We start from the raw sequence: 12,109 nt of genomic DNA on the forward strand, positions 1-12,109 counted from the left end.
GTACATGATTGCTAAGTGGTTGCCCATTCCAGAGGCTATTGATGGATGTCCATAGCCTCTGCCCATACCAGGGCAAACGTCCACCATGCACTTGCATGGGGCTGGCTGCATCACCCCACTCCTCCTCCACCACCACCTCTATCACCACCCCATGGCAGTTGAGCAATTTTGCCTAGTGGCAACCACTGCTCACTGGCTACCATTGCTGCCATCTAAGTCGAGTTCATCTATGGATAAGATTTCTTTGGCTACAGAGATTAATATGATCTGGCCACTGTATTTGTGGTTGCTAGCTGTCTCCTTAAGCCATCTAGTTTACCTTTTAAAAAGTTCCATGTAGTTACAATTCCAGGTGCATGGTTGTGTGGAGAAAGTAAGTAAGGTGTCCGTGCATGAACCAGCCTGTGTGAACAGGCCTGCATGAAACTCAGGAGGTCCAGAATGCCCCTCTCCTGAAAAAGCCCTTCCTACTGGTCCTCCCTGATTCTGTCTTTGGCCACTGATGCATAGACACAAGACTCTGGGACTCTGCCAGGACTGGCCACCTGCTTGGTTGTCAGTGGCTGGTGGTTCAGTTCAGCATAGGAGATGCCATCTGGGTCTTCTCCAGCATCAGGTTCTAAGGGCTAGAGAAGAAAAAGCAAAACTTAGAGCTTTTCCACATGAGGCTGTTGATTGCTGTATCTCCTTCCACTTTTGTTGCAGAATTGAGATCTGAGCAAAAACCAAAGACCTTTTCTTTCCTGCTTTTCCATTACATAACCTCTAGGTAGGGCTGTGCTATAGCAGAATAGCACAAATACAGAAGTAGAAACCATGCTTTCAGAAATAATACCCCATTTTCCCCATTCTAAAAAAATCCAAAGAAGTGCTCTGAAAAAAACAGAAGCGAAACTGGAGGATCACAATGTCATCTAAAGAACCTGTAAACAACTGTGAGTAGAGAATCATGTGCACACAATAAATGCCTCTTCTAGGAAAGCTCTTCAGGTGCAATCCTCCCACCCCTTTCTCCGGAGCAGTTACAATGGAAATGAAAGTGGATAGTCTGTTTGGATTCTGAATTGCAGTTGCACATGAAAGGAGGAGTTGCCAACAGACTTCCTGAAGCACATGAACTTCTTTCCCCACCCCAGTTGAAAGTATCCTGCTGCTGCTAAAACACACACACACATTGCCAGGTAGGATCATACACACTCATGTGCTCAGCCATCCCTAAAGGGATACAGTCTTGCTGTACCCCTTGCTGGCACTTCTGGTATTATATTGAACAGGTTTTCGTTGCAACTGCTATTGCTTTGCACACATTGTTTTTTTCCAACAGAGATACAGGACTAGAACTAAGTAGGGATGTACGGACTGTGTAAACGCTGCTCCATCTGTGTTATGTGGATTGTCAGGAGCCTTTTGTTCTGTCATCCACCCACAGATGAATGAGAAAAAAATTTATCATGCAGAAAAATATGCAAATAATTAGGTAAATGTTTATGTAAGTATTGACATAATTTGCCGAAGGGCTGGATGTGCCCAATCTCATCTGATCTCAGAAGCTAAGCAGGGTCAGCCCTGGTTAGTACTTGGATGGGAGACTACTTGAGAATCAGGCTTCCTGCACTGAGCTGGGAGTTGGAATCAGTGGTCTTGTAGCCCCTTCCAACCCTATGATTCTGTACCTTAGTACGTAACATTTAGTGTATTGTCTGTCCCCCATTCCATTCAACATGCGTATTTTCCTACGAATATATAAATATGTAAATTTCAGGAAAGTAAAAAAAACATTCAAAAGTCTGCAGACTCTGAGCAGCCTGTGGGGGTCGCTCCACAGTGGATTCTGCAGGTCAGATCCTTAGAAATCCGAACTCATTTTAGTCCGTCTTGAATTTCTCCAGCATTCCTAGAACTAAGTCCCTGCCAGTGTCAATTGAACATTTTAGCCAATGGTGGCTATCAGCTTGATACCAGATGTTCAGAATGCATTCCACACTAGTCTCTTTCTCCCCCCCCCCCCCGGGAATCCCTCTGAATTAGAAGGCCAGATAGAAATCAAATAAATAAATAAAATAATAATTAAGTGTTGTGGTCATAGTCATGACAAATGTGAGAAGAAATTGTTGATGGGAAAATCTCTTACCACTCTCACTGGTTGGACTGGTTGGTCTTCTTCATTGGCCAAGGACCCTGTAAATCAGCGATATCCTTGAGATTCTGTGCCTAATTTGTTTTTAATTAAAACTGTGCAAATTGCTTGTTTCCAGTGTCTTCCAAACCCTAAGAACTTTTTCTTGATGGAGGAGGTATCTTGCTTCATATCTGTTGGGCCTGATATAATCTACACTTCGAAAAATGCTATACCAAGCAAATCCCAAGTCAGTGTTTGGAAATGGCATCTGGTTCTAAAATAGTTAACCTGGAGCTCACTATACTGATAGCATTTCTCCAGTCTGAAAGATCTTTGGCTTTTAGTTTTTCTGGGTACATATTAGAGTGCTGCATCTGACTGATAAAGTCCTGAATGGCCTGGGACTAAAGCAAGGGCGGGAACTGTCGGCCTGTGAGCCGGATTTGGCCTACATGCTTTTTGGGGCCGATCTACATTGCGCCCGCCATCGCAATGAATTCGGTGTCCCGTCGGGTTAAACGCTCTTGCATTAAAACGTGATTATTCACACTCACCCATTTTTCCCATTGCAGTGCTTCATCGAATGCATGAGCTTGGTTCACACTCGAGCGCTGTGCTGTTTTCCTGCTGTTTTCGTGCGCGCGCTTGTCTGACCTCGGAAGCTAAGCGGGGTCTGCCCCAGTCAGTAGTTGGATGGGCGACCACCTGGGAATCAGGCTTCCTGCATTGAGCAGGGGGTTGTTCTATCCCTTCAAATGAGACTAAGTTTTACCCCCTCCTATCCCCCGCTCTGGATGTTTTTTTTTTTAAATTAAGGCGTTATCCTCGCAGAATCGGGGCTTCTCCACCATGTTTTTTTTTTTTCTAATTCAGGCATGATCTTCCAACATTTGAAGTTGTGAAGCTTCACCACTTTGAATCTTCGAAGATCATGCCTGAATTAGGAAAAAAAACATCGTGGAGAAGCCCTGATTCTGCAAGGATAACGCCTTAATTTAAAAAAAAAAACCATCCGGAGCGGGGGATAGGAGGGGGTAAAACTTAGTCTCATTTGAAGGGATAAAACAACCCCCTGCTCAGTTCAGGAAGCCTGATTCCCAGGCAGTCACCCATCAAACTACTGACCGGGGCCGACCCCGCTTAGCTTCTGAGATCAGACAAGCGCGCGCACATCCAGCCCTTTGCTTGTTGCTGAGGAAATGGGGGCTGCTGAGGAAGCTATACAATCAGTAGCCAGAGGAAGACATGGGACCATCGAGAGCTGTGATTGGACAGGAGGGAAATACAAACACCGCTGTATATGGACAGGCGGGGGAGGGGACTACGACCGGATATGGTAGCAAAGGTGGAAAATCAGAGCACATTAAGGGGAAATATCAGGATATTAGGATATTGAAAGCAGGAGCACAGAAGTGGGAAATTCCGGTTCCAATTCAAGGCGGGTACTGCGTAGTGTGAAAGGCGGGCGGTGAAACCTCATTGGAAGTGAAAAAAGGTGGCAAGTGTAGATCCAGCCTTGGTCTGGCCCACAGACTACTCTCTTTGGCCCTACCCACTGTCAACTAGGCTTACAAATTAAGTTCTCATTTGCACGTATGTAACCTTGAGTCCAAAGCCAAATTACTGCATGGGTGGGCGGTGGTATTTTGGGGAAGAAGCACTGATACCACCACCAGTATGCAGCCCCTGAGAGATTTTCCTCTAAGGAATGTAGCCTTCAAAATAAAAAAGGTTCCCTACTCCTCAGCTAGAGAATCTGAAGGACCATCATCTTCCATATAAACCTGGCCAGCAAGTAAGACAGCCTTTCTCCAGCTCCACCTGTATCCCAAAGTTAAGCAAAATGGCCACTGGTTAGAGGACCTTCTTTGTCTTGGCATTCCAACTTTGGAATTGCCTCCCTAGGAAGATTTGCCTGGTGCCATCATTATTAACATTTAAACACTAAGGGAGCAATCCTATGGCCACTCAACACTGTCTAGAGGGCCATAGGATACGCTCTTTTCTGGGAACCGACTTTGAAGCCCACACTCTGAGGTCAGTTCCTGGAAAACCGACCTCCCGCCACGTCCATGCTGCCTCAGAGGCAGCGCAGAGAAGCCCTGTCCTCCGCGCTTGCAAGAGGAGTGTGGAGCGACTGAAAAGAGGTGGGGCTGGGGGCGCTCTGGAGCAGGGAGAGCGGAGCTGCGTGTACGACACATCCTATGTGTCGTACACGCAGCCTCCTCTCCCGGTCGGCCCCCTGTGGCTAGGCAGCCGAAAACGGCTGTCTAGTGGAAAATAGCAGGGCAGGAGAGGTGCAGAGGGAACGATCCCCCCATGCCTCTCCTGTCTTGCTTAGGCTAAGCGGTCACCTCCAAGTGCAGAGGCAGCCGCCTATCTTAACAGGATTGCACCCTAAGCTAAGCCTGTCCCATTTACCCACAAGCTTAACATATTTATTCTGTAGTGCTGTTGGGTTTTTTTTTTTTAAATATTGCACTGCTTTTTAGGTTGCACTGCTAGTATTCAGGAAGTGTAAGCCACTCTAAGGAGTTATTTATCTATTTATTATATAGTGGACTGGTGGGACAGAAATATTTGAAATAAATAAGCTTCTACAGTGCATTTCTTTAGCCTCCTTGAATTAAGCCAGGGGTGGGCCCTCCATTCTCCAGTATTGGCCTATAATGCCCATGAGTCCTAGGCAGCATAGCCAATGCCATGGTGAGGGATGATGGGCATTGTAGGCCAAAACATCTGGAGGGCCACAAGTCGCCCTCCCCTCCATTAAGCTAATTTTCATACACATTTGTTTTTCATAATTCTGCTTCTGCTAGGCAGTGGGAAAGTCAAGAAGCCACACAGAATACTGCAGATCCCACCCTCTGATCACAAGAAATATTTCTCAAGCTTTTGAGATTTCACAAGGCACTCCCCCACGCTTCCAAGCCTCTCTTTGCAACCACAAGGGGTAAAAATTTGTGTCAGCTTAAAAAGGAGACCCTTCTCTCTCTGACATGGGGCAAACAGTTCTATGGAAGCTTTCTAACACTTGCCTGTGAAAACTGAGGTGCTATGGACCATATATAAATGGTATTCATTTAGGATATTTATATGCTGCCCTATAACAATATTGTTATGTGTTTGGGGTCAGTCTATATTACCTCCAGAGGTACCGTACCATTCAGTGGTGCTGAGTACAAAAAGACTGAGGATTTCCCCCAATGCAGTCTTTTGGGCAAGTCACCCAAAGGTTATCTTGAATTGGTAACCTTTGTTCTACAAGGCCTGAGAGGGTAGGAGGAAAGGGATCTGGGGGAAGGGCGAATCTATGACAACACTGGAGAGCAGCTTTTGTCTTGGAGAGGAAAATCACTGGGCAGGTGAGAGGAAGCAGGGATTGCTTGGCGCTGTGATGTAGTAGGCCTTCATCCTGCACACAGTGTAAATAAACCTTATGTAAAAGGAATGCCACAAGTCTCCAGTGCCCTCCTTCCAAGAAACTGAAGTCTGAGTAAGCACTGAAGCCCCTGCAAGCTCGTCCCTCTCAGGACTGGGGTGCAGGAGCGCAACAATATTTTCAACCGGGTCAAAAGCATTCAGCCAGAGCTTCACTTACCCTTTCTCCTTTTTCTGTACAATACAAAGGCAAGCAACAAGAGGAAAACCAGAAGAAGGCCTGCAGCACTGCATGCCCAAATGGTTGTCATGGATCCATCTGCAAAACCATGGAAATCTTGAGTTAGAATGCAGTTACTAGAGGAACCTGTTTTATACAGGATTGGACCATTAGTCCATCATTCTCAATATTGTCTGCACTCCCCAGGGTTTCAAGTTGGCGGTTTGTCCTGCCCTGCCTGGAGATAACATGGATTGAACCTGGGACCTTTTCCATGCAAAGTATGACTGGGTTCAGACATTCCATGGTGGGCTAAATAACCCACATTGGCTTATTTAACCCACGGTGGGTTATTGTGTCATCTGCAAGGGACACTAAAAGTGGATTCAGTATTTTGAAAATCCCTGATTTCCTTTTTAAAAAAACTTTTCTAGACCTTAATGCTGGGAAGAAGTTAGGTTTGAAAGGCATGCATGGTGAGCGCTCAGAATCCAAAAGTATTGGAGACAAGCTGTCGAGATGGGGTGGGGGGATGATTGAGGGGGCCAAGCATTCTTAGGAAGCTGTTTGCCTAAAGCAGCTTTCCCCAAGCTGGTGCCTTCCACATGGTTTGGACTAAAACTCTCATCACCCCTGACCATTGGCCATGCTGGCTGGGACAGATGGGAATTGTAGTACAAATCATATGGAGAGCACCGGATTGGGGAAGTCTAGCCTAAGGAATCTTTTCTCTTCCTAGTTTTTTTTAATGTTGTTTGCCATGTTTAGTTTTTCAACATTTTGATTGGAATGCCATGTTCATTCTAATTTCCTTTTAAAAAGGGAAATCTTGCCCTGAATAATGTTAGCTTACTAATTTAAGAGTGCAATCCTATTGGGATAGTCAGCCGCCTATGAACCCAGAGGCAGCCACTGTGAACCCAGAGGCAGGGCGGGCGAAGCAAGGAGGGGATCCCCTGAGCTCTAGCTGCCCTGCATTTGTGGCTAGACAGCTGATTTTGGCTGTCTAGCTGGGGACTTCAGAGCAGGAGTGGGGGAGGCTGTGCGGCACATGGGAAGCATCACAACTATACTTGCATAAACTCCTCCCCTCCCTGCCCTGGGAACATCCCCTTTTCTCCCTCTGTGTGATCCATTTCCAAGCAAAGAGACAGGGAAGAACCACGCCACCTATAAGGCGGTGGGGCAGGAGGTGGGGAGCATGGTTTCTGGGAACCGAGCTCAGAGCCCTGGCTCTGAGCTCGCATCCCGGAAACCAAAAAATCCTATGGTCGCTTAGACACTGTCTAGCAGCCATAGGATTGCTCTCTAAGTTTACTTTTCATTAATTGTAATGTTCTTTTTTGTGTGATTCATCGCCACTCTGGTACACGCGTACCAGGTGGATCGCCAGAGTATCAGGATTTGTTTCACAGAAGGATCTGAATAAGGCACTGTGGCCCCCTGATTAATAGATGGTGACCATCTGCTGAGACTTTGATAAGCTCTTATTCATTTAAGTTAGCTAAATAGGCTGGGTTCAGAGCCGGGGGATAGGAGAAATTTCTATATGGCCCTTAACCTATCATACACAAGACCAAAGAGTTATTGAATGGAGGAGGTGAAGGAGGAGTAGTGGGACAGATAGGAGCTGAGGACAGGGGAGAATTGAAGGTGGAACCTGCAGAGTTTGAAGAGTGAGAGAGATTAAAAAAAAAAAAAAAGAGGTAGCAATAATACTGACAAAGGCACCGTGGGGCTGCAGGTCCTGGGAAGAGTAAAAAGGCAGAACCTGAGGATAGTGAAATATATGCAGCAATGAAGGAGAGAAAGTGATTATCACATGGAATTCTGCTGCAGAGATCTAAGAGGCAAAGCAGAACTTCTTGAAGACAAGAGCAAGAGCAAACCCAAGGCAGTGCATGCCAGAGTCAGTCCAAAGGTGGAAATTGCGGTTAGGGGGTGCAGCTGCGGGTTTGCTGGGTCAGAGAAGTTGTCATAACAAATATTGAAATCACATGTTATATGTTAAAGGAAAGAAAGAGAGGGGGCATGCATATACAGAAACACATTTCAGACCACCCCGGCAGGTGGACTTCAGTATCTGCTTCCTCCTCAGTTGCATTTTTGTTTGTTACTGTCCATCCTGTTTACTGTGGGACCATCATGGTTTCTAAACAGCAGCTTCTGATATTCCCCAAAACAGCTCCACCAGAGGTTCCAGTGAAGATGTTCTATATAGCCAGTTGACAACCTGGAACAATTCCCACTTCATTGATGGGCGGCAGAATATGAAAAATAAACATACATTGAGTTTGGTGCCTCACCTCTCAAAATTAGCTCCATAGAGTCACTTGGCTCTGACCAGACAAACTGATTTGTACTCTGTTGATACCGGCAGGTGTAGCTCTGGACATCCTCCAAATCCACCATGTAAAAAGGGAACTTAGCTGTGTCTCTCTCTGGCTCTGCAGCCCGTGATGCTATCTGTTTTCCTGATTTATGAAGGGCAAAGGTCAGACCTTTTTGTGGACCATGGCACTCTATGGTGACATTGTCACCTGAAGCGATCTGTCCTTTTGGCACCATCTTGATGGAAGGTCTGGGCAGGCTGGGATCTAGGGATAGGAAGCATTCAACGAATCTTTATATTGCTTTCTGAGTAAACTACAACTCCTGCTGAATCCAGCCACACATTGCTTCTCTCTCTCTCTCTCTCTCTCTCTCTCTCTCTTGTTGTTTGTAGTTCATTGAAAAGTTTTCAAGATTTTGACAATGGAAGAATCACCCCTGCCCCGTTCCCAATTGTACAGTTATGTTTATAAAGGGCATATATAGCAATGTATGGATGGTGTAAAATCTGTTCCGTCTAAGTTTTGCGGACTGTCAGTCACCTTTCATTCCACACTCTGCCCATCCACAGAATCAGATTTTTTTTCCACGTCCCAAATTTGTGCAAATGTGCATATGCGCAAATTCACATGTGTGAAAATGTGCAAATTCCCCCCAAATGCACAAAATTCCCCCAAATGTGCATTTTCGTGCTTTATCCTATGAGGAAATGTGCATTTTTGGCTGGGTTTTTTATTTTTTGTGTATTTCGTGATGACCGAATTTGTGCAAAATTGGGAAAGTTAGGAACATTTATTTATTGCATTTATGTCCCACCTTTTTTCCTCTTGCAAGGAACCCAAGGCGGCTTACATTCTCCTCCTCTTCCTCTCCATTTTATCCTCACAACAACAACCCTGTGAGGTGGGTTGGGCTGAGAGTCTGTGACTGGCCCAAAGTCACCCAGTGAGCTTCCATGGCCGAGTGGGGACTAGAACCCGGATTTCCCAACTGCCAAGGTGGAATCCGCCCAACAGGGGAAAAGCTGTTCCACTGTGGAAGCCACCAGTTGGTTTCATCAAAATCTGAACTCATTCGGTTCCGTTGCGGATTTCTCCAACACCTTTAGGCATATATCAATAAGCCTCAGTTTCCCTTCCCCCGTTCCAGGTCACTGACATATTCAGTTATGTTTCTTTAAAGTGACAAGTTAAACAAGGTTCAGTTGTACCATGCACATATATTGATTTGCTAACTTGGCAGCATATAAGGATATATAAGTGATGGTTGATGGTTACCTAAGGAACAGAGTCTGGTTCTACCCTCATATTCAAATGTACTGCAAAAGTGGAAAGCTACTAGATCCCCAGATGTGAATCAATGAAAGACCTCTTTGATCTCACAGCTCATGAATACCTTACTACAAAAGAGGAAGGCAAAACAAATGATATGTTTTGATCTAGAATGTACCACTTGTGAATGTTGCCAATGATATTCAAATGTGACAAGTAGGCAGGGGGAGGGGTTCCTCTTAAATCAAATCCATACCCTAGTCAGCACAACTTTCCATATGATTCACTGAGGCAGAAAAACAAAACTCTGTGTAGTATCTTTTGTGAGGATAGCACAGAAGGACTGGGCCAGGACCTTACCTGTTACGTTGACGAAGACTGTTTTGCTGAAATCTGAGCAGCTTTGCCTTTGATGTTTACAATACCTGCAACAGTAGATTCCTGCAGCAGATCGATTGGCATTGGCAATGGAAAATACAGTTTCGTAAGGCGGAGCCTGCTTGATTTGTAGAGTCTGCCAGTTTGAAATCTCATATTTGATAAGATGCAATTCGCCATGTGAATTATTTCCTATCTTGCAGTGGATGGAAACATTTCCCCCTAGAGCAACCATCCCATTGAGGCTCACAGAGATGAAAGGCTGAGAATGAGATTGCCCTGGATGAGAAAAAAGATGAGCAAGGGTGAGATTTGGAAGGAGGAGCATCTGCAAAGCCTCACTGTGGGAGCTTCCAGACAAGATTTTTATCCTGCAACAACCCTGTACAGGAGATCCAGATGGCATTGTCTTTGATTTATTACCCTCCCATGCTTTCCTCCTGATGCTTCCATCTTTTTTTTCCCCACCAAACATCTGTTAAGGAGGAAAATATGGAATAACTGCACAATATCTTTTGATTGGAAGCACTACAAGTTGACCATCTGGAAGCAACCCCTGTAAAATAGAAGGGCGAAGAAAAATGCAGGCCACAAGGTGGTGTGTGGAAGGAATACTTTGTGAATAATGCCAAATGCATTTTGCTCAGTGGTGAGCCCTAAACAAATAAATGATATGGTATATACATTGTTCTTTTTTCTTTTTTTTTAATCATCCTTCTAGATTTCTGAAATTATCAGTTAGATAATGTTGCATGAGTGTTGATCAACAAATACTGTAAGGGCGCAATCCTAGCGACTGCACCCTTTATGATTGGAAGTCCCCAAACTTGGAGGCTTGGATCATCCAATGTAGGACAGAGGAGCAGTGGAGACGATTTTCACCTGCCCGTCCTCCTGTCCTGCATTTTTAGCTAGATGGGGGAGTTTGCCCATCTAGCGAGGCTGCTTCAGAGGGGGGGGGAGGGAGGGAGGCTGGAAGAGACTCAGGTTAGCTCATATCCTGACATCTCCAGTCTCCTGCCCACTGGAACACCCCCTTTTCCCTTGCTCTGAAGTCATCTTTCTGACCTTGGAGGCCAGCTGGTGTGGTTCTTTCTGCACCAGCTGCAAGGGGGCAGGGGGTTGGATGTCCGACTCCCCCTTCCAAGGTTGGAGTACTGTCTCCGACCTCAGGGGGAGAAATCCCCAGGATCCTAAGGCCCCCCAGACAATGTCTAGGGGCCATAGGATTGCTCCCTTCATTGTTTATGCAACAACTGCCTAATCTCCTGCTTTGGGGATAGTCATGGAACAGTTTAGTTACCACAGTCAGACAGTAACCATTGCTTGAGGGGGTGCTGAATTCCTATCCTGTGCCTTGGAGGACATCAACCTTTCAATTGTTTGGTATGAAATTATTAATATTTTCAAAGTTTATATCATATAATTATGATTAGTTTTAGCCCTTTGCGTTGATTTTAATGTCTATTTTGAAACACAATTAGCTTTATCATCCCCGAGGAAGACCTTTGGATGAAATCGTTCAGCATTCCTTACAACATTAATTATTATTTTCCAAGCACCAGCTTCCTTTGCTCTTGAGTTTTAGTTCATGCTGATCCTTTTTTCTCCTTCTGTACAGTGGAAACTAACAAGACTGGGGTTGGGTAAGAGGGTAAATAACCACAGGACGGTGTAACATTTAAGTTTTCATTTGTGACGTTAACCAATGGTGTACACCTTTTACCAGCGGTCTGACTCAGTCTGAGGCTGGCTCCTATGCTCCAGAGTGTCAACCACTCCATGCCACTTAGTACATGGCTTGGCACTACCATCAGCATGTTTTCTGCTTGTTCGCCATCATCATGTGCAAGAGATTAAAGAGCACTCTTTTCAGAGATAGCAGCTGACATAACTGGATTATTCAAGGTTTACACTTTGGCACTGAATGGGATTCATATAGATTGGCCAAAGGCATAAGGAAGGTGGAGCTCCTGTAGTATTAATGGCTGTGTAAAGCAGGGGGGAAATCTGGCATGTGCTATTTCTTGTGTGGGACTAAGAAAAGAAGTTTTGGATTGTTTCCAAACTAGCTGTTTTATCTGTAATTGTCCTCGTTATCATTATCTACCCATTGGGGCAGCCATCCTTGCTACTGGGCACACGTTGAGCTGTAGCTCAACTTTTTAAATGGTAAAGAGAAGGGGGGAGAAAGAAGACCACTGTTAGGGTGGACACTGAGCCCATAGAACCTCAGAGCAGTTCTGATTCTGAGGAGGAACAGCCGTCCATAGGAGAGGAGCGCGCTCATCCCTCCCAGGCCCTGCAGCTGGCAGAGATTCCTTCTGCCGGCATTCCAGACATAGATAGCAGTCCTGGGAGTGAAGGAGCATGGGAGGAGGGCTGGCTGGATGCTCGATGCAGACGCAA

The 12,109-nt window shown here is 45.5% G+C and overlaps 1 protein-coding gene across 1 annotated transcript in view; it reads right to left on the reverse strand.

Annotated features, from left to right (window-relative positions):
- Window positions 1–108: 108 nt before the first annotated feature.
- The window catches only part of LOC146342051 (immunoglobulin superfamily member 1-like), a 45,050-nt gene continuing 33,049 nt past the window's right edge, over window positions 109–12,109 (reverse strand). Inside the window, exons 9-13 of the mRNA XM_084807765.1 lie at window positions 9,683–9,979; window positions 8,027–8,317; window positions 5,721–5,819; window positions 2,132–2,178; window positions 109–626 (exon numbers count right to left, since the gene is read on the reverse strand). Of these exons, the coding sequence (XP_084663891.1) occupies window positions 468–626; window positions 2,132–2,178; window positions 5,721–5,819; window positions 8,027–8,317; window positions 9,683–9,979 (893 nt within the window). The 3' untranslated portion in view covers window positions 109–467. The remainder of the gene's footprint in view (window positions 627–2,131; window positions 2,179–5,720; window positions 5,820–8,026; window positions 8,318–9,682; window positions 9,980–12,109) is intronic.

Source organism: Heloderma suspectum, chromosome 6 (genome assembly GCF_057233095.1).
Source record: "Heloderma suspectum isolate Gila_16-S chromosome 6, 16-S_ref, whole genome shotgun sequence".
NCBI lineage: Eukaryota > Metazoa > Chordata > Lepidosauria > Squamata > Helodermatidae > Heloderma > Heloderma suspectum.